Source organism: Aulonocara sp. 'chitande type north' Nkhata Bay, linkage group LG1 (genome assembly GCF_057382095.1).
Source record: "Aulonocara sp. 'chitande type north' Nkhata Bay isolate Kocher_YH1m ecotype deep benthic linkage group LG1, A_spYH_male_GT1.1, whole genome shotgun sequence".
In the NCBI taxonomy this organism is placed as follows: Eukaryota; Metazoa; Chordata; class Actinopteri; order Cichliformes; family Cichlidae; genus Aulonocara; species Aulonocara sp. 'chitande type north' Nkhata Bay.
In genome coordinates this window covers 12,902,102-12,924,684 of record NC_141344.1, presented here as the reverse complement: position 1 = coordinate 12,924,684, position 22,583 = coordinate 12,902,102, and the positions used below count along the sequence as shown (strand labels likewise).

Genomic DNA, 22,583 nt, shown 5'->3' with positions numbered 1-22,583 from the left:
CAGAACATACAAGATCATATCTTTTATTGTGCAGCCAGTTGCATTCAAATGTGCAATTTCTAAAAATGCAGTGCAAATTACAGTAGCAAGTAAACATGTCAGGTTATAATATAAAAGCACAGCACCGTTAGCCACTGTACAACAGTGTCACGTGAACAGCTGCATTTGGCTTGATATTCCTGAAAGAGAAAACTGGCTGGTTACTCTCAGCCTTTAAAACCTGCATTGCGTGATTGGCTTAATGCATATCCTGTTTCAAATATCTTTTATTAGAAGCAAGTATCACAGTTGTTACAAATTAATAGAACTTATGCCCCCTTTTTCTCTAAACAAAACAAGACAAAACAGACAAAAAAAACAAAAAAAAAAAAAACAAAACACCCACTAGGAGCCCCGGTCCCCCGACTGCCAAAAATTTATATTTTCCCAAGATATGCAAGTAAAGGGTGCCAAATTAGTTCAAAATCTTTCACATTGCCATTCATGGTATATCTTATTTTTTCAAGGTGAAGAGTATTTGTAAGCTCTGCAAGCCACATCTTTAACACAGGAACCTCTTTGCCTTTCCAAAGCTGCAGGATCAGTTTCTTTGCGATGATCAATGCATATGAAATAAACCTTTTTTGAGAATGTTGTAAAAGGTAAGTGTGACCTCCCTGTGTTAGATCAGGTCGATCGGCTTAATGCATATCCTGCTTCCATTTTTCTTCTTGACTTCATTTATGTGACCACAAAAGAGTAAAGTTGAGAATTACACATAGACAACATAGAACACAATTCCACTTCAGTCCAAAGTGTCTGACATTCATATAGGATGAATACACTGACCTGTGAGAGGCATCCACAATCAGTAACCTATGGTATTTGATGAATAGAACAAAAGCTTAATGCATTTCTTTACAGAACAGCTTTAGCCCTAGGATTTGCTACACTAGATAAATGCCTAAGTCCACATTAAATAGCAAGGAATGATGGCTGTTAATAGTAAAAAGTTATATCATTAATAAACATCTTTTCCTGTCTCTGTAAGATTTATACTTCCTAATAAGGTACCAGCAGGCTTCTATCATTCCACAAGCTCTTCCTGGGCTTGCTGTGAATATATCCAACATCTCACGTCTCATTAAGAGATATTTATTCTATGCCATTTTCATTGTTTTGGGAGCATCAGCAGCTTTCTGTTTTGTTGCCATCTTGCTTCCTTCTTGCTCAGTCTTCCTCGACAGTCTAGGGCTACCAGCAGCTTTCCTCCCAGTCTGTGGGCTGGAGGAGCCTGCAGCCATCTTGCGCTGAAGCAAGGGACTCCTGGAGCTCTTTGGCTTTGCTGGTGTCAGCAAAGAGTCCATAACTTTTAGTGACCGCAGGCCAAGTAGACCACAAAAGTAGTTACACTTGTGCTGAGAGACAAACTGTTCAAAAACTTTGGGATTCGCTTCGATAGATAAACCTTGATGCCTGTAGCAATGCAAAACAGAGAGCAAAGCTAAATGTAACAGACATGATTCCTATAAATGTAAATTACCTGTAAAATGAGGTGTTCGCAGTATAATTTGCAGAAACGAACAATTCAAATAATACTGACCCTGTTGATTTGACTGAAATTCCAACACCGGTGATCTTAGTGTCAACACCTGCAAAATGACACCCCAAAATTACTTGTTCATGTAACATAGTCATATTGAAAGATGTACAATTTAAATACCCTCTGCAGTTTTAGAAATGTGAAAGACAACATGCACATTTTCCAAACCTCACAACCTAAAATATATCAAAATAAAATAAATGTCCGTATTGGGCCTGAAAGTATCTGGAATACTGTTGCTACTCTTTCAATTTAAATGTTAAAACTGAAATATCCTTTCATTATTGCAAGCACAATTTTAGCCTATGAGGTCATGTATGTAAGCAATATTTTCTTCAACCAGTTTGAGCTTCATTTGCTCACTGGACCTTTATTATACTGGAGAATTTAACACAAACTTGTTAAATGTGAATCTTGTGATGTGGGGTAAGGTGGGACATAAGTAGACAAGGTGGCCTCTGGTAATTTTCTGTGCCAAACCACAAGACATATTCCAAATTATAGCAAGTACAGGAAAAACACAAACGTTTTACTTATTAAATATTACTCTGGCTTCATGTGTGACCATACCTTCAAGTCGAGTGAACAGCAGATTTCCATTGGTCCACTGAAAGATCCAATGCTGCAGGGTACAGCACTTCTGCTCCACCTCAGAGCCAGTCCTCATGTCTATTCTGCCAGTATAGTCCAGGTCAGAGAATTTCTGATACACTCCTGTGAGATCTGTCTCCACTGTGGCGTATGGTACAGCGTTCGCTGGTCGGTACATCAAATAGACTGGAATCACCCTGTTTAACAAAGATTGTCAGGGTGTAGGAGATGCTTAATGGTCCCTGTTGTATAGATAGATATACAAAATTATTATAACTTTTTCAAGAAAAAATAAAGTGTACTCACTCAAGAGAGGGACCAAAGTTTTCTATAACTCTTGTCTCTGCAGCAAAGATTTTACAGTATTCCCGAGCCAAGTTCTGAATTTTACATTCCTGTATGTAGAACATTGGAGAATAGCCAATAAACATCAGCTCCACCTACACCATTTATTCAGTCTTTACTGGATTAGTGCCATAGTAATCCTATTAAGGTGGCAGAATTGACACCTGATCCACTTTAATACGGGAATTGCTGTTTATCGAATGACATATTTATGAAGGCATGAATAAATTATGACATTAGCCCGTTCTTATATACCTGCTTCATGATGTCCAGGTTTGTATCTATAAGACAGCTGTCCTCTTTGCCTCCATAAGCGATGGGGTTGCATACTTTAATGATACATGTGTTACCAGACTCAAACACAGGCTCCAGACCGTAGATGACTTTTGCCCTCCAGACTTTATGAGAACAGCCATCTCCAATATGAGATTCCTTCATCATTATGCGACCAAAGAATTTGTTGCCCCAGACACCAGAATCAGCCACTCCCTTGCTGAATATTAGGGGTGTCATTTCGATTTCCTCCCCAACTGCATTCACAAGTTTTTAATGGTGATAGTTAGAAAAGAAAAGCACAGGAAAAAAAATGTTATCTTAAGATGTGAAATGTCATCTTACCCCCAAGGTCCTCGCGTATGGACAGTCCAGTCAAGACTGCAAAATAATAAGAGAGAATACAGAAAAGTAATCATGTTGCAGACAGGAAATGAAAGGAAAAAATTAAGTATCTAGTATTCCAAAGTTATTTTAAAACAGTACATACTATCTGCACTGAGCAGAATGTCTGTGGAGTCTGTCCCATAGTCATTTGTGATTGAGCATCCGTAAACACCGGCATCTTTGGAAGACGCCTGAACAATGGTAAGATTGACCTGGGCTTCATCCCCTGCTCTTGAAGACATACAATTAAGAAATAATATAAAAATGTTTAAGAAGACCTAAACTTACAGTACATATTGAAAGAATGTAACATATTTCCAAAAAGATCACTCTGAGAACTTACTTTCTTTTAACCTGAGTAATCTCCACCTCATTTTTGTACCATTTAATAGTCGAGTCACTGAGAACGTTGAAAAACTGGCACCACAGTTTCAAGTGTCCAGAGGCATCTGCAAAAGTTTCAGCCCTAATCTTACGGATAACTTGAGGAGCTGGAGAGAAATAAAATTAAACAAACAGACACATTTTTCCATAAGTGCCCAGTTTTATAAGTTTTCCTATACAAATTAAATAGCAAAGGTCTGTTATACAGTGGGGCAAAAAAGTATTTAGTCAGCCACCGATTGTGCAAGTCCCCCCACTTAAAATGATGACAGAGGTCAGTAATTTGCACCAGAGGTACACTTCAACTGTGAGAGACAGAATGTGAAAAAAAATCCATGAATTCACATGGTAGGATTTGTAAAGAATTTATTTGTAAATTAGGGTGGAAAATAAGTATTTGGACACCTCAAACAAGGAAAATCTCTGGCTCTCACAGACCTGTAACGTCTTCTGTAAGAAGCTTTTCTGTCCCCCACTCGTTACCTGTATGAATGGCACCTGTTTGAACTCATCATCTGTATAAAAGACACCTGTCCACAGCCTCAAACAGTCAGACTCCAAACTCCGCCATGGCCAAGACCAAAGAGCTTTCGAAGGACACCAGGAAAAGTATTGTAGACCTGCACCAGACTGGGAAGAGTGAATCTACAATAGGCAAGCAGCTTGGTGTGAAAAAATCAACTGTGGGAGCAATCATCAGAAAATGGAAGACATACAAGACCACTGATAATCTCCCTCGATCTGGGGCTCCACGCAAGATCTCATCCCGTGGGGTCAAAATGATCATGAGAACGGTGAGCAAAGATCCCAGAACCACACGGGGGACCTGGTGAATGACCTGCAGAGAGCTGGGACCAAAGTAACAAAGGTCACCATCAGTAACACACTACAACGGCAGGGAATCAAATCCCGCAGTGCCAGACGTGTTCCGCTGCTGAAGCCAGTGCATGTCCAGGCCCGTCTGAAGTTTGCCAGAGAGCACATGGATGATACAGCAGAGGATTGGGAGAATGTCATGTGGTCAGATGAAACCAAAGTAGAACTTTTTGGTATAAACTCAACTCGTCGTGTTTGGAGGAAGACGAATACTGAGTTGCATCCCAAGAACACCATACCTACTGTGAAGCATGGGGGTGGAAACATCATGCTATGGGGCTGTTTTTCTGCCAAGGGGACAGGACGACTGATCCGTGTTAAGGACAGAATGAATGGGGCCATGTATCGTGAGATTTTGAGCCAAAACCTCCTTCCATCAGTGAGAACTTTGAAGATGAAACGAGGCTGGGTCTTCCAACATGACAATGATCCAAAACACACCGCCCGGGCAACAAAGGAGTGGCTCCGTAAGAAGCATTTGAAAGTCCTGGAGTGGCCTAGCCAGTCTCCAGACCTCAACCCCATAGAAAATCTGTGGCGGGAGTTGAAAGTCCGTGTTGCTCGGCGACAGCCCCAAAACATCACTGCTCTCGAGAAGATCTGCATGGAGGAATGGGCCAAAATACCAGCTACTGTGTGTGCAAACCTGGTAAAGACCTATAGTAAACGTTTGACCTCTGTTATTGCCAACAAAGGTTATGTTACAAAGTATTGAGTTGTATTTTTGTTATTGACCAAATACTTATTTTCCACCCTAATTTACGAATAAATTCTTTACAAATCCTACCATGTGGATTCATGGATTTTTTTTTCACATTCTGTCTCTCACAGTTGAAGTGTACCTCTGGTGCAAATTACTGACCTCTGTCATCATTTTAGGTGGGGGAACTTGCACAATCGGTGGCTGACTAAATACTTTTTTGCCCCACTGTAGGTACTATAAGAACCAGCCTGTATACAGAAAACGAATTCATGAAAAGGAGAAACTTCTTTTGTTAGATTCTAATGAGGAGGTTGTGAATCACGTCTCTCTGATGACCTGCAGCATGGATTGCTGCCTTTCACGGTGTCTTGTCTGATATGGCCAGAAAAGATGCAATAGTGGCTTTTCAAAAGTAGTAAAATACAAAAGTACTAAAACATTTCCTTTGTCTCACATGAGTGAATTCTGATAAAGCATGAGACCTTCAGGCCTTTTTTTTCTTTTTACCTTTGAACGGGTTACGCTTGTCCTTCTCTTCAGGTTTCCTTTCAGTTTGAATCTCCTCAGCAGGCAGCTGGCTGGGTGTTTCTGATGCCATCTTCTTTCTGCTCAAGATGGGTGAACGCCTTTCTAGTAGAGAGGTTTGTTCACCTGTGGGCTGAAGTGCAGATGACCGTCGCAACACGCTTGGAGATACAGAGAGGGCCACAGCAGTTGTGGAAAGCTTGCTGCTCTGCGTAGATGCTTCCCTTTTCAGAGTCTGGTTATCAGTTGCTGATGTGACCTCTGTGGTATCGTCAGGTTTGGCCTTGGGTGTTAGGATTTTGCGGCGAGCCCCAGAGGCCAGCTCTTGTGGAGTAGCAGAAGGGATGGGAGAAACACAGGTTCTTTTCTTCAATGATGGGCTAGGTTCTGCAGTTTGATTGGCTGTGGAGTCTGACGGTAAACCTTCCTTAACCTCCTTGAGAATAAGTGGAAGATTATTCCCTTGAGTGTTAGACCCAGTTTCAGAGGGAAACCTTTCATTACTTTGCAAAGAACTTGTATTTGTGTACTGCTCTTCCATTTTGCACTGATCAGAAACTGTTGTCAAATCCCTTTCATTTGTGCTGCTGAGCTTAATTTCTGGAGTTAACTTTTGCGTGAATTGCACGTCTTTGCCTTGAACATGTTCATCTTTGGTACGCTCCGAATTTACTATATTTGCCTCTTGAATACTTTGCTTCTTATTTGTCACTGTAAGTGGAGACTCAGGTTCCTGACTGGCAGTTCCACATAGATTTGAAAGTGTACTGATCAGTTTGACTTCAGAAGTTAAAGAGGGAAAATTTAGTTTGGGTGTTGTTTGTTGAGAAACAACAACAGAACAATTTTCTGGCTGAACTAGAATTGAAGGTTGGATTTCCTTGCCAATATCCATGGCACCTCCATTATACTTTTCAACACTTCCGTGAAGTCCTGCCATGACTTTATTTGTTCCACTGTCTATAGCAGAGATGGGTGGCATCAAAAGAGCCTGAAGAGGCTGTGATGTTGCACTTTGAGTCTTAGATTGCTCGTAGTCTGTTTTATGAAGTTGATGATAAACCTCCATAAGTGTTGCCTTTATGGTTGTGGGGGGTGACTCGTCAACGCCTTTCTTATTTTCTCTTTTAGGCATGAACTTTTTCACCTCCAGCTTTCTGTTATCTTGTACTAATTCCTGGCGTGCCCTTGCTGTTACACTCTGATTTTGTAGTAAGTTAGAATGGGGTGGTATGTCAGATACTGGATTAGCCAATGCTGATTCAAGAGCTTTTATTTGTGATCTTAAAAGTTCAGCAATAGAAATTATTTTTGTTTCAGGTTTTGAAATTTCTTGAAAACCTTTGATGTGTTCTACTGAGGTTGTGTTCTCTGCGCTTTTTGTTAAGCGCGAGGGAGAGGTGTCATTTATATCTTCCATCAAATGTTTTAAGTCTAAACTAGATTTCTTCACCACTTTTGATATGTGCTCTTTCTGCCCAGTTTCATTGCAAGGTGCATCCACAATGATTCCTCCAGTGTATTTGTTCCTTGCATCTTTGCTCTCTTCTGTTTTAGTTTGTTCAGTCACATTTACAGCAGCAGTTTCAGTTTCCATCTTAACTATCTTCTCATTTGGATTGTCACTCTCTACCAACAACTTAGTGAGCTCTGCCTTCTCATCATGTTGTATTTCTGTCCCTTCAACAGCTTTTATAGTTGTGTTAACTTGACTCTCCAGGATACTGAGCGAAATATTACACCCTAAAGCGTTCTCGCCACTGACAGGGCTTTTGAGGGGTGACTTCTGCACTTTTGTGGAAAGAACTTCATTTGATGCCTTGGGATGATCCCATGCGTCCTGTGTCATTGTGTCAATGGCTGTTTTAAAACCACTATGCAAAAGAGGGGTCTGGATGTCATCTGCCACTGTCGGCCTTTCTATTGCAGTCTTTTGTTGTCGCGAGCTGACCATACACTGGTCTGGTGGTAGCTCAAGGCTGACAGGTGCATCATTCCTGTTCATCTTTGTGGGATCTTGTGTAACCTAGGGACATAATACAAGCACAGATTTTCCAAGCTGTAAATACATATTCCCTTATCCCTGGCTATGCTGGTCATGGATAAACACATGCAATTTTTATCAATAGCAACTGTGTAACCAGCAACAAACAGGGAAAGGAATGAGAAGACCTTAGGACAAAGAGAAATTTATGAACTGGAGAAAAGTTTAAGTGTGTTAATCTGCTCCATTGCCAACGCCAAACAAGAGTTGAGTTTTAGTCGATTCTTGAATTGATAAATAGGTTAAGAAATATTGCTCATCATTCAGTAGACAACTTGCCAATATACTGGAAAACCTCAAAGAAGTGTGATTTCAATTAAGCATAATTAATAAAGGAAAACATAAATATGGTATAAAAGCACGTTTGTGGAGAGGCAGTTATTAAAGTCTGCTAGTGAACTGAACCATGGATGACATAAGCCTTAATATGACCCAATATAGTCTAGGATATTAAGCAATACTGTGCCTCAAAAAGCAGCCTTTAGTCTACACAATCAAGAGAATTACTCTATATTTCTGCTTCTTTCTCTTATCCTCTTTGCAAGTCTGGTATGGGAAGGCCTGTTTAAAATGAAGGTTGCTATCCTGCACGCAAGACTGGCCTCAAAGGAATGCAAATTATTTTAAGTGCCGCTCCAGCCATTCAGTGTTTTGTCTCAGTCATAGGTGCCGTCAGTATTCAGCTATGCAGTAGAGGTTGATGTGATTGCGTAAGCAGTATAAAGACTGACAATCAGTGATAACTTTGTTTCCCAGCCAGTCATTTATTTATTTTTTAATGCAGTGAATTAAAATGACAAATTTTGTTCCTATCACAATTACTTTCATTCAATTGCAAGGAATGATAAAACTTTTAAAGGATGACACTTTTTTGTTTTCTAGAAAAGGATCTAAAGAATGGGATGTGATAACTGATCCAACTCTGCATCATTTTAAGCTGCAGCTGGCAGTGAAATATTGACAGGAAACAGCTAACCAAAATCCATTTGCCAGGATAGTCGGCTTACCGAATAACATATTACATCTCAGCTATTTGATCTGTGCAAAAACATTTTACAAATCTTGCTTTACCCATTCACAGTCTTTCTGCTAAGTTAGACTAACTGAGAGAAGCTTTAATTTACAGACATGAGAGTTGTGTCGATCCCTCAATAAACCAAAGTGTAGGCTTCTTCAAAGTCATTACTTTAACTTTCTGGTAGTCTGCTTATTTCTTGTAATAATGTTTCAAAGAATAATAAAATTGTTTATATTTAAAAATGTAGAAAATCTCACTTTCAGACCTTTAAACTTAAAACAAAATCAGACCCACTACATCAGTATATCTACTGCAACTGTCAACATGTGCGTCATTTAATTCTTGTGACCCAGTGGGGGATACTTGTAAAAGCTGTAAATAGATTTTGGATGCCTGTGTTAGTGATGGGACTGATTTTGGCAGCACAAAGCACTCATGAGCTCATGTGAAAAGGTTCCCTCACCTCACTTGGCGTGGGTAGTTGAGACGCAGGCCCCTTTTTTTGGCTGTGGCTTGTTTCCTTCTCAGACAGCTGGTGTCCAGCCGGTTTACATGGATGCTGAAATAAAGCAGTCCTGCTGTCACAAGGTGTATCCACTGACTCACTGTGTTCGTGGACTAGAGATCCATCAACTGAAGGCTTTGTCTTTACATCACCATCCATGATTGTTGCGTGAATGTCCTCTTTTAATTTGGTTAGGAGTGTTGATCTAACACTTGACAGTGGCTGTGTTGAGGAAATGTAAGGTATTTGCTGTTGTCTTTTCAAACTTTCTTCTGTACCATTACATCCAATTTTCGGCTCATGTTTTGCAGCATTTTCACCTTCGGTTTTTGACCCAGGATGGCGTGAAGAAGCAAAAGCAACAGGGGACAGTGGCACAGTGAGTTGCTCTTTCTTTGAAGCCACTGTTACCTCTGTACATATCTTTTCACCCTGTGACGGCCTTTGAGGAAACACTGCCACCTCTGATGCAGATTTCTGATCTTCTTTTATCATGTTTGTCACTTCTGAATGTGTAATTGATGAACTAGAAATAATCTCTACTTCCATAATCTCATCTGAATTCCTCTGGATCTGGACTGACTCTTTACAGGTCAGAGCTGCAGAGACCGAGGGCTCATCTTTCAGCCTTCTCTCCTCAGACACTCTCTCTGCTAGACCATCTGCTTTTCCAGCTTTTGCACTGTTGGAAATTTTAATCTTTTTCTTGATAAAGGGAGCTTTCGTTTGGTGTGTCGTAAAAATCTTCTGGGGAGCGTCATATAAACATTTCTCAGCCTTACTGCCAGTATTATTAACAGGCTCTCCTTTAGATAAACTAGACATTGTGCCATTAGGGATTGGGACTGGCTTTTCTTTAACCTCCTCCCCAGGGGCCCCTTGTAACCTGGGCTTTGTCTCTAGAACAACAGCTTGATGGTTCTCCTCGTTACCATCATCCTCCATTGAGCTTGGTGTGCTAAGAAAAGCCTCCATTGTCGAGCGGCGTTTCCTCTGTGTACGATCGGGACTCATGGTTCGTGGTGGCTCCTGGTTTTCTTTGCCTTCTGCTTCCCTGCGTCTGCTCTCAGCCTTCTGTTTGACCTTGGCAAAGTAACGCTGGTGGATTTTGAACTCATTCATCTCACCCACCTCCAGAACACCAGAGCAAGAAACAATACCTTTACTGTTGATGGCTGAGGCCTGGTATATAGCTGCATCCTCCACAGTGCACCTGGAAATTAATCAATATCACATCAAGCAGCAGTTGTTGGAAAGGAAAAACATTTTAGATGGCAAAGCTATTATTTGAATTTTCTTTATATCTCCTTTGTGGATTTCATCAAACAGCATTTTCAAGTATACATACTTGTAAATATGCAGGGAATGATTTTGTCCATTGTGGAATATTTCATATTTAGGAAGTCCACAGTATCTATCCAACTGCATGTCGTCTTTATACCACGTAACCTGAGGGGCCGGGTATCCTAGAAAACAAAACAAACAAACAAAACTGCAATCATTTGTAAATAGATACTGGAATACCATAGGTCAACAATATAATTTAAACTGAGACATTTTAATATTTCATAACATGTATTAGCTTATTTTGATTTTGATGGCAGAAATATGTCTCAGAAAGTTGGGACAGGGTCATGTTTACTACTGTGTAGCATCTTGTTTCACAATACGCAAAATGTTTTCAATTAATGAAAAGTCTGGACTGCAGGCAGACCAATTCAGCACCTGGAGTCTTCTACTACAAGGCCATGCTGTGTTAGATACAGTGTGCAGTTTAGTACTGTCTTGCTGAGATAAACTGAAAAAGATACAGTCTGAAGGCTGTATATACCTTTCAGCATGCTGACTTCCCAGATGTGCAAGCTGCCAATTGTTGATTTTTGGAAGTGTTTCTGAGATCATACACCTGGATCATGCAAAGCTGCTTCATGGCCTAAAGATCACAGGAATCCAATATTGATGTTCAGCCTAGCCCCTTGTGTAAAGATATTTTTCAGATTCTCAGAATCCTTTGATAATATTATGTATTGCAGATAATGACATTTTTACAGAACTAACAATTTTATGTTGATGAGAATCAGTCTGAAATTGTGCTACAATTTGTGGATACTGTTTTTTGCAGATTGGTGAAGCTCTGCCCAATCTTTGCTGCCAACAAACTGCCTCTCTACTGTTCAACTTTTTATACCCAGTCATGTTTTTGACCACTTGCGAGTTAACCTAATTAGTTTCTTCTCTTTTGTTGCCCCTGTTCCAACTTTTCAAAGATGTTTCTCTGCCATCAAAATCAAAACGAGTCATTCAACCACCCATCCATTTTTTTTTTTTTGCTTTTCCGTGTCAGGGTCACGGTGGGGCTGGAGCCCATCCTAGCCACCAGAGGGAGAGAGGTGGGGTATACTCTGGACAGGTCGCCAGCCTCACACAGGGATAGCAGAAAAACTAATACACATCAAGATTTTTCATTAAACTGTAAAATGTCACAATTTAAACAATTAATGTGTTTTCTATTTTTAATGTGAATAAAACATGGGTTTATGCAATTTGGAAATCATTGCATTTTCTTTTTAACTTAAATTTGACAGTTTCCCAACTTTGTCGGTGTTCAAAAGGTTTATCTTTGTATTATTCTTGTCTTTGACCTTCTTTAAAAAAAAAAATGCAGCATAAGCACAAAAACGTACAGTGCATTGTTTTTTTTTAGATTATTATTTTTGTTTCTTTGTGCTATATTTCAGTTCAGTTGCTCAGATGTATGGAGTAGGCAATGCTTACCTCTAACCACACAGGAAAACTTCACGTTTGAATTTTCGGACACAGCTTTTGACTTCAGGGTAGCTTCAAAGGACGGCTGTGTTTCTTCAGTTAAATGAGCAATCACACTGCAGAGTGTGCTCCTTACAAGAAAATGGAGTTGGTCAGTCATGGTACTTATTTGGATTCATATGTCTTTTATCATTTAAAAAACCTTGTTTATTGGAGTTTTTTATCTGTATATATTGGGCTTGATTGTTTGTTAGTTTTTTCATATCATTTAAAAGAAAGTCCCAAGTCAAAATATATGTAAAATGATGAATGTAAGAACTGAAATCAAAGGCCAAAACAGTTGTGAGTTTTGGAGGCAAATACAATTAACTTGTTTTGTTTTTTTGGTTTTTTTTGGTTTTTTAATAAAATGTTTCTTTGATCTTTCACTACAGTATTCAGTATAAAAAGCTTTACATTTAGCCCATATTTACATTCATTGCATGAAAAATTTGATCGTCCAAAGATATGAATGAAATATGAATATATGAATGAAATGATAAAGGCTTGAGTATTAGATCAGTGTACAGTCAGGTGAGATCATTACGCTTCACTGAATATTACTCATGATTAATAAACAAGGTACTAAATGTTATACAGTTGGTACTATTATTGTTTTGAAGCAAACACTAAACAAGATATTGTGAATATATATACATTTAGCAAAACAATACAGATGGAGAACAGAAAATTAGATTCAGTAATGATTCAGTAACTAAAATCAGGAACACAAATCACTGGTAATTCTTGATTTTAGCTTTGGTAATACACTAGATATGATAAGTAAAGGACATAATCAGTGGTCTCTGCAAAGTTCAGCTGAGGCTGACAGAGTGAAAGTTCCCCTAAAGCAACGATGCAAGATAACTGGCAGATAATGTTACTCGGTTTGTCCTGCGTCAGTAGTTTAAAGAAGAACAGCAGTTTAATCAAATATTACACAAGATTAATTAAAAAGGGGACCTGAAGAGCAACACCTACTTGTGCTATAAACAAATCTTCCCATGCAGACGCTGTCGTGTATCCTTGATGTGAAAAGGGGCCAATGGTGCATAGCTGAGATTGTGCTCTTAATAAGCAGTTTATTTAAACTCTGCCGTCCATGGCAACAACAAACAAAAAAACACCATGCAACACATGCTCATCCCAGGTTAGGTAAAACCCTGAATTATAGATATATTATAGAATAAATACATGCTGGGATCATACATACTGCATGTTCCCAGCAGAGATGGTTCAAGTGGAAGGACAGCACCCTGAGTTAGTCTGGATTCTGTACCTGTTTTCTGGCCTCACATTAGAGAGGTAGCTGCAGCCACCAAGGCGGCCACTTCCATTGACATCTTCCCCATTGGAAGACCGCCCATTCCCATTAGACGAGCGTCTTGTTGTCCTCCATGAAGTCATTTTCCACCAGATGTTGTTTTGTTGCCAAAAGAAGAGTTTAAACTTTAAAACAATAAAGTTGTAAAACATTAAAAACAAATGTTGTATATTAAAAACACAATTATTCAGCACAAGAGATGCTAGGTTAAGATATACTTTACATCTTCTGCATGTGCTTATCCAGTAGCTACATAAACAACATTCAGCAGTCTATTTTACACAGTTAACTCACCATACACAAGTTTCATTCCTTCCTTTGACAGACACCCCACAGCAATGGCTTAAGGCACTGCAATTTCCAATCAAACATGAGCATGCGTAGGTTCCTGGACTATTTATAGTTGGCCTGCAAATAGGCACAAGAGCACATCACACTTTCCAAAACTCATCTTTATAGCTGTTTTATAAAGAGGGGGGAAAAAACTCTAATGGATTCACCAAATATATATCTTAAGTAGAGAAATAAATGTAAAAAAAATCAAGAAGATGCTTTAAAAACAAAAACAAAACAAAACATTTTCCATGTCCAGATCTGTTAGTTCACCAGATACCAGGAAAAGAATTTAAAGAAACACGGTTAAGTCTTTTTTTCTCATTCTGTTATTAGTGAATTACAGTTTCGCAAAGACAAAAAAGATTTTCTCTTTGGGTATCCTCTGTCCAACTTTTTAGCTGTGTTTACAGGCTGTGGTAAAGTATCATTTGAGCCTGTCAGTCAAAAGGATGACGCCTTTAGTTTTGAGTGCATTAACATGAGCAGCACATTCTTACGGTCACGTAGTTTCCTATTTAAAAAGTGTGGCGTTAGGAAACTCTCGAGTATAAGTAGAACATAGCAAAAACAGCTTGAAGTCATCATGCAACAGCATTTAGCCCAGTATTTCCCAGAATCACCTCTTGTAAAACCATTTATATATATATGTTTATTCAAGACAGTGAAGTTTGCTAAGTTCTCAGACATGTATTGTTCAGTGGCTGACAATTGCATTGTGTCCCCAGAGGAAAAGCAGTAGGAATAGAACAGCCTTATATAGGCAGATCCCACTGACTCCCAAAGAGATATGGGCTCTAATCTTCATACAAGGATGCACAGACACATCTACACACACTTTGCTGCACACACACAAACAGAGAGAGAGAGGGAGAAAGAGAGAGAGAGAGAGAGCGAGCATTTATGAACAAGTTCATTTAATTTTTATTTATTTAGTCAGACTAATGTGGTTTTATTCTCCAGGGATTCAAGACTGATTCAAATACTTGGCTCAGTCTGAAAACAAAATGCTGGGACAATCTCAATATTAAGCAGAAATTAAATTAACTTGCAAGGCTGATAACTGGATGCATAAGTGACATTAACAAATGTTTTATTTGTCACCTATATAGACTTCTTCCATGATAAACACACTCCAAACCCCCAAACTTGTCTTTGAACTGACTGGCACTGATACTACTACAATGAGTTACAGCTTCCCGAGTGTGTTCGTCCAAGTTCAAAGGTATCAAACTGCATTATCTCTCGGGTTACTACGTATGCTCATCATATTACACATGCCTGCATGACTTCCTTACATCTATTTACATTTTTCTGTTCCATCCATTCGTCATATTCTTTTGTAGCTCCCTGCCAGGGCCGTGACGCAGTGATTTGATTTAACAACCTAGATTAAATTAAGAATTTAATTTTAAAAGAACATTTTTAAATGGAATATGTTAAGACTCTTGGAAGCAATGGAAATTGAACACACAGTTGGGCAATTCATTATGGATTCCATTAGTTATAGCATACCACGCACACACACACACACTGGTGACTGACATGTATAGGCTGCAGGATCTTGTATTTGGCTGTACGTCAGTCAGCTGTAGAGAGGCTGGAAAACACAGTTGCGTGTTGTGGATATTCTCCAGTGGGGTGTATACAGAGTGATGAAAGCACATCAGGGCGGTGAAACAGAACAGAAACCAGAAGACTCTGGGGATACGTGTTCAAAGACTCTGTCATGTGACTGTGTTTGAACATGTATCCCCTTAAGCATGTAGGAAACCTGCTGATGGAAGAGGAATTTCCAATATATAATAACTGGAAATAAAAAAAAGAAACATATATTTATGCTTCTGGTCAAGTGGAGAAAAATCTTAAGTACACCAGTTTATCTGCCTGCAAAATTACCATCCATATAAAAAATAAAGACCTGGTTAGATACCAGCTAAAACATCAATAACCATTCCAAGGTTTTCTCAGAAGTTTGTTTTCCTTACTATTTGGAACATCCCAGGAATGTTATGCCCTGTCCCATGTTAAGGTCTTAATCTCTCTCCAAATCTCAGTGCACGTGAGGTCTGTAGTGGAGTGCATAATTTTAGCATTGCATGTCTATTGCCTCATGTTTTGCCATTTATAGCTCTACACAAAATCCTGTAGTGGCTTAGTGGTGCAGATTTATAGGGGGGCTACTAATGATGCTCTCTGAGATCACTACCTCTGGCTTTGTTTATACCATTATCTCTTTTGCAAAGATAATTGTGCTTCTATCAGAAAATAAAAGGGGGGTCCTGTGGGGCAAATGTAAATTGTTATAATCAGTCATTAGAACCTGTGTGGTAATGGACATCCCACGACAACAGGACCATTGTCATTCAGGATGTGTACAGAGGGGTGTGTGCGTGTGTGTCCCCGATGGTGACAAACATAGAGCAAAAAAACTGAAGCAGATTGGACACCCATCAGCTCTTCAGTTTCACTGTGGCATTTATTTACCACCTCTATGGACTTCTAATAAATAGTGACCTTTCAGCACGTGTTCATGAACCTTTTACTCGCAGCTTCCTCTTGTCCTTCAATGTTTCTCCAATTATAATGTCATTGGTACAACAAAAGAGATAATTAGATTTTTCTTTTAAAAAAAAAAAAATTAGCTTCACTATTCTTCCTCAGCTTAGTCTTACTTGGCCACCAAAGAACGTTACCCTTTGGTCTTTAACAAATAGTTATGACTGTTTATGTACTTTTTTTGCAATTTAAGAGTTATAACATTTGTTTATGAATAGATGGTCTGCAGTTTGTCATGTAAAACCATATTGGTACCTTTGTATTGATCAACAGAAATGTATGTCTGTTATTTGTCTGCTTTGAAGCCTATAAATAGACGGGCATGTTCACTGGTGTTGTGGTAATCCTCATAAAATGGTGATGTAAACTTACACTGACCCACTTGACCCACCGTGCAGTAGCTTGTATTGAGAGCTTTGCTAATCAAGTGTTAGATTGAACTCATATTATTTTGTAATGTAACCTAAAGAAGAACCGTTTTTGAACCTTGGAGAGCCCCTGTCCTATTATTATGGCCATAAAAATTTGTTGCATAAAGTGGGGATTAACTCTTTCATGTTGCTGCCTGTGGAGCAGCCTCCTGAGATAAATCACTACTATTTCAGCTACATGAAACACCAGCTGCATGGGAACACACTGTTCTAATTCAGCTGGGATGTTACAGTTCCCAGATCCAAGATGGTTTGAGTGGTGAGGTGACGACGTGGACCCATGGGGAGAGGGGTACACCCACGGACAAACAGGAGGAGCCAGCTATTCTTGGAATTTTGATTGAAAATTAATTATTCTTTTTGGGATTAAGGCTAAACATTTTCATAATATCAGAAAATGTTGGAATGCATGCAGGTACATTGTTGAATAGGTGATTTCGGTTCACCCAGGCTTGCTGAGCTCTGCTATGAAAGTTTACCGGAAGAGTGACCCAATGCCAAGTGTACCCCAAAACACCCTTGTACATTAATGCACAGTCAGAGAACAGATTGTTTTGATGTTTGACAGGTCTCTGTGGAAACTGAGCTTGGCTTTGTATGGCCGCCTGGCCTGCTACTGAGCCTGTGACATCATCCTCTGGTTATTCACACCAGTGTCAACTCCAAGGAAGCAGAAACAGGAGAAGACTTGAGCTCCAAGAACAGCTGTGTGCCCCAAACACACTCACTTACATCTTTGCCTTTATGTCGCACAGCCCTGTTCATACTGACTTTCACCAATTGTGCACTGACACAATTAGTAATTGATTAACAGGCCTTATGTAATACTGCATCTCAAGCATAATCCTGATAAGAAAAAAAACTGATGCTCATTGCTACATTTAGAAAAAAAAAGGAAAGCAAAGTTTTAGGAATGAGGAAGCTGGAAAAATGAATTTCTTATAGAAAGCAGACAAATGACATTGTAGCTAGAATCAAATTAAATAAAATTAAATTTGATTGTTTTTATTTTTAATATTCATTGAGATTAATTGAGATTCAATATTATTCACCAAAAATATTAACAGATCACTTCTACTTTCTGTTTCTTTTCTGCAAAGAGTTAACATATAAAAGGTCAGATGTTCTGTGCTGACCACAGATACTCTAAAAATTTATTTCTTTATTTCTCATTTTTATGACAGTTAAATTAACTCCATTACAAATGTTCCAAAACACATAACAGATTAAATCTTTAAATAACTTTTAAGAATATACTTGGGGGAATATTCTCTGTATACATGTACTTGAGTTGAGTTTTTCTTCAGGTATTGCAGCGCCATCTAGTGGGAATAACAGTACATAGACCTAGCAGTTTTAGGACCCACACATTTTATTAGTTAAGACACAATATTAATTTTCCATTTTGACATTTTATTAAAGAGCAACAATTTTGAATGATATGGAAATGACATAAAACTTTGCAAGCTGATAAAATGAGCTGAAAAGATCATTTCACCTAAACAGTTGTCTTAGTTTTGAGTATATGAGACAGCTGTACGATTGGACACAATCCTCTGTGTAGTCACGTCCAAGTTCTAAGTGTAAGATTTTTTTATTTTAATGGCAGCAGATAGAAGACAGAAGTGTATGCTTACTATTAATATAACAAGAATCTTATTTGACAGTGATACAATCTGACTCATAAACAAATCATGTGTAAATTGTGTCAGTTTGTTTGCAAATGTCAACAAACTGACACAATACAATTGATGTCTGATGTCAATCAAACTGAGATGTTGGATTATCTTATCCAAGATTTAAAACTTTAAATTTTCCACTTTTCTTGATTTTCTATTTTTTTTAGAACCATTCTTTCATTGTCTATAATTAATGTACTATTTTCTGATGTGCTCCTTGAATTGTATGGTGGGCGAACTGACCGAACCATTAAAGTTAATGCATATCTACCATATTTACTGTCTGCATTAATTTTGTTTTTTAACTTAAGTCTATTTTTACACCCTTCTAACATGGAGACATTCAGACCTGCTTATTTTTTTCCCTATGTAACATAATAACAATTTGACACAAGGTTATTAACCTTTAGAAAACATGACCTAATCTCTGTGCAGTCTCTCACCTGACCTTTTTTAAATCCAAGAGGGACTTTTAAACACTGACATAAATACAACATAAAAAGTAACAATAATAATGATATAAAAAAATAACCAATGAAAATCCCAATAAAAACACAATATAGAAAACTGTGGACTGAGATAAAACTAAAGTACTGGAAAGATACCAAAACGTGAACATGATTTCTAATTACTTTACTTTTGCTTTCTTCTTGATAATTTCAATGTTGGATGGAGCCTTCCGCTTTACACCTTGGAGCAAAACAAAGAAATAAAAACAAAAGAAGAAACAGAATTTAGTTGAAGCATGACTAATATAAAAGGACATAATGCTCCTGTATGTTTCTTGCAGTACCTTTGCTTTTGCTAGGTGACTCTGGGGATCTCTTGGCATAAGCAAGTTTCATCCTCTGAATATTTTTCTTGCTGATCACTTCGTGCTGTACAATGGGATGTGGGTAGTCTTTACCCACAATACATCCTGCTGCCTGCTGGATACTGCGTGGAGCTTTCCAAGGTTCATAGATATATTCTGCTGGGAACTTCTTCAGAAGAGGGAGGTACTTCCTGTAAACATAGGAGAAATGCTAAATCATTATAAACGATACATGTAATGAATGTGAATTGTTTAGGTAATACGTTTGGCTGATAGATCTTACCTGATGTAGTCTCCATTTTTGTCTGTCTTCTTCCCGAAGGCCACTGGAGAGTAAACCCTAAAATACTGGTGGAAGAAGGTGCTCGCTGATAGCCACTGCCAATTTCCAGCATTCAAAGCCCAGTCGCCATCTAATAAAAGCTGCTCAAACACCTTCATGAGCAGTGAGAAAATGTTACAGGTACCATACTGATTTAGCATATGTACTGCTGGACTCATGATAGAAAAAAAACCCACAAGTGTTGTGTATAGCTAATAATAATTACTATTAGTAGCAGTAGTATTGTAATATTTGTGATATTAGCAGCTGCAGCCTTTGCGAGCTGACCTTCTGCCCTTCTTCCCAGCTGATCCAGAGGTCTCCCCTAGTAAGGAAACAAGCAACAGCATGTCTGGCCAGGTGGTGGATCCAGCCCTGAGCTGAGTCATGATAGCATCAATGAAGGGGTAACCAGTCCGAGCCTTTAAGGAGAGTGTGAAATAACAATGAATCATCTATGACACAGAAAATTAGATTACTCCACATTTAACAACAATTGCATAAGTACATCAACATGAAAACTCCTCTTCTCGCACCATCAATTTTCTCTAGAGACACTTCATTCAAGGACTCAATCTCAATACCTCTCTCCAAGCAGCTAGATAATCAGGGTTTGTGTCCCAGTCCACCTGAGTACACACGCTGTTACCCTCCATCTTGTTAAAGCTAGGAATGCCCAAACTGGCTGTGTAGAAGAACTCTCTCCAGAGTAACTGGCCATGCAGAGAAACTGGAGGATCTGAGTGTTTATTCTGCAAAAATCACACAAGTCAAAGACAAAGATTACTGCAAATACAAGCACATTGCACGTACAGTGTCTCACCACAGGAATCACACAAGGAAAGTATTTGAAGTGGCAATGATTAATTCAGTTTCTTTCCTGTTGAAATGTATTAAACAATACTACAGCATAATTTTCCTTACCATTATTAACTACAATATCTGTATGTAAAGTGCATCACTCACCCCTCTATACACCTCTGTGAGTCTCCACCAGAAGGTTCTGACTGATAAGCATCCAAAGGTGACATAGGGACTGAGAACAGTTGTACTGGGGCTCAAAGAGTTTGGAGAAGTCTGTGGCTTCTCAAAGGTGCAGACCCATTTCTGAAAGGCATACACAGAAATGTTTCAGAGAATGTAGGCATGTCTGTTGTTACAATCCTGCAAATAACAGGATGTAGATGTGAATCTAATTTACCGTTCTTTTCATATGTTCATCTAGTCTCCTGAGAGCCTCCTGTTCTCCTCCTGGAAACAGATCCTCTCCAAGAGGAGCAGTGTCCAGGCCAAGCTCCTCCAGTGTAGGAATCCCATATTCCTTCTCGTGGTTTTCTGAGGATGGTGTCTTTACATCTTTGACAGTGGGGATAGATTTAATCTAATCACTTCTAAATGTTGACATTTGCTTTTTAGATAAATGTCCATACATCATTGCAAATAACTTTGTCTGACAATTCAGTAACACTAGTCTGTTTTTCTGGTATTGTGATACCTTTCATATCGTCCATGGTTGGAGCAGGGATTGGTCTCTTAGGGGGACCAATCGTCTTCGCTATTGCTTGCAACTTGGTATAGGTAAGTGGGGGTTTTCCATTATTTTCCTCAATTATTCTATTAAGACAAAAAAACAAACAAACACACAGTCAAGAAATGACAACACAAGTAGCACAGAAAAAAAATCCCCTGTCTGAAAATGCTCAGCAAGATTTTTACCTTTCAATATTATAAAGAGTGTGTGAGACTTTGTAGATGACTTCAACTCCACGTTCTTTGGCCAGTGACGTCACTTTGCTGTCGCGCTGCAGGCTGTAGGGCTCTGTGTCATACTCATAGGTCAGCCTGGTTACTTTCCACTTGGTGAATAACTTGGGGAGCACATCTTCTGGCTTCCCTCTCACAACAAACAGCCTAAGTAGATTAAACATACCATAACATGACAATATAGGTTGATGGCAGCTGTCTGACTTTTTAAAAAGTGTTTAATGTTGCTGAGTGTCGACTGTGTCTCTACCTAGAGTTGAGCTTCCTGAGGCTTCCGTCAAGGTCCTTCAGCGCTCCAATGAGGAACCTCCAGCGGTTGATACCCACACACGCGTTGTTGTGGAGGTAAGGGTCCAGTATGAACACAAGGTACAGCTGCTTACAGTCCTTGAGAGCAGCCATCAAAGCTGGGTTGTCATGCAACCTGAGTCCCTTGCGGAACCAGTGAATACACGTGTGAGCCATACCTGCGGACACGTGAATCACAAACATAAGGCACCAAAACATCAAGTTAATGATCTTCAGTGAGCTTGTGTCAACGCGTCACATAAACTAAAATTTTAAAAGAACTGATGCTGTAGGTTAACATCCATTCCTCCTCTCCACCTCATGAATTTCAGTTAATGGAGAGCACATCCTTACACAGACACGAAACCTCAGAAATGTAAACGACTAAGAGTTAAGATCTTTAAAACTACGGTAAATACAGCACAAATCTTAAACCAAACAAAACAACATAACGTTTCACAAAACAATATGATGATTCCTTGGAAGTTCTGAGCATCCGCTTAAATTTACACTTCAGCGGCAGAACCTGCAGAAACCTCTAAACTGCAACTAACATGCAATGCAATAAATCAACGGTATGATAACTACAGGATATAATAACATTCAAACATTTCAAGCCAAAAAAAGAAAAACTTTACCTTCTTAGGGCTTTTCAACTTTGCGCGATTCAGATCAACTGCTGTAGAAAAATTCAGTGTTTGGTAACAATCACATTCAGAGTGTTACAAAACAGGAAGACGTGTTACGTCTGCAGCAAGGGCAGCCAACCAGAGCGAGGAGGCTTAGCAAAACCACACGTGGTGCGGCTGTAGCAGTTTGTCGGTTTATCCACCAGGTGGTAATGTCGGGCAGACAATAACCGAAGTTATGCTCTTATAATGTCACACTAACTCCATTTGCTGCCGATAATTATTAAAAGTTGTGCAATGTATGTGTGTATATTGCTTATTTAAATCATATATCTGAAGCTTACCTCAATCACTAACAATAGCACCACTTTGACAAAGTTCCGGGGAGGGTTTACTAAAGAG

General features: G+C 39.0%; 1 protein-coding gene and 1 pseudogene across 5 annotated transcripts; both read right to left on the bottom strand.

Moving 5' to 3' along the window:
- Positions 1-9: 9 nt before the first annotated feature.
- alpk3b (alpha-kinase 3b) lies at positions 10-13,989 on the bottom strand. Of its 4 annotated transcripts, XM_086275248.1 has the most exons (14): positions 13,657-13,989; positions 13,318-13,487; positions 12,009-12,130; positions 10,582-10,699; positions 9,192-10,446; positions 5,649-7,692; positions 3,522-3,669; positions 3,282-3,409; positions 3,137-3,172; positions 2,774-3,048; positions 2,480-2,568; positions 2,153-2,370; positions 1,583-1,631; positions 10-1,455 (listed from the first exon to the last, which is right to left on the bottom strand). In XM_086275248.1, the coding sequence occupies exons 1-14, from the start codon at positions 13,657-13,659 to the stop codon at positions 1,140-1,142; spliced, it is 4,971 nt and encodes a 1,656-aa protein (XP_086131374.1). In that variant the 5' UTR covers positions 13,660-13,989; the 3' UTR covers positions 10-1,139. The 4 variants fall into 4 exon arrangements, with proteins under 4 accessions (XP_086131374.1, XP_086131295.1, XP_086131456.1 ...); XM_086275169.1 differs by lacking the exon at positions 13,657-13,989 and having other exon boundaries at positions 13,318-13,639; XM_086275330.1 differs by lacking the exon at positions 13,657-13,989 and having other exon boundaries at positions 13,252-13,449.
- Positions 13,990-17,968: 3,979 nt separating this feature from the next.
- LOC147338765 (cryptochrome-1-like) lies at positions 17,969-22,558 on the bottom strand (annotated as a pseudogene). The gene is made up of 11 exons (XR_015126412.1): positions 22,191-22,558; positions 21,515-21,731; positions 21,217-21,411; positions 20,996-21,114; positions 20,702-20,856; positions 20,467-20,607; positions 20,085-20,252; positions 19,789-19,922; positions 19,462-19,613; positions 19,158-19,369; positions 17,969-19,054 (listed from the first exon to the last, which is right to left on the bottom strand). The product of XR_015126412.1 is annotated as a cryptochrome-1-like (transcript).
- Positions 22,559-22,583: the final 25 nt, after the last annotated feature.

Coding starts and splice junctions, on each gene's coding strand:
- alpk3b (XM_086275169.1), bottom strand. CDS start 13,514: ATGTTTTACAACTTTATTGTTTTAAAGTTTAAACTCTTCTTTTGGCAA. Junction 12,131..13,317: donor AATGTGAGGCCAGAAAACAG/GTACAGAATCCA, acceptor TTTTCTTGTAAG/GAGCACACTCTGCAGTGTGA. Junction 2,371..2,479: donor AACTTTGGTCCCTCTCTTGA/GTGAGTACACTT, acceptor TTTGTTAAACAG/GGTGATTCCAGTCTATTTGA.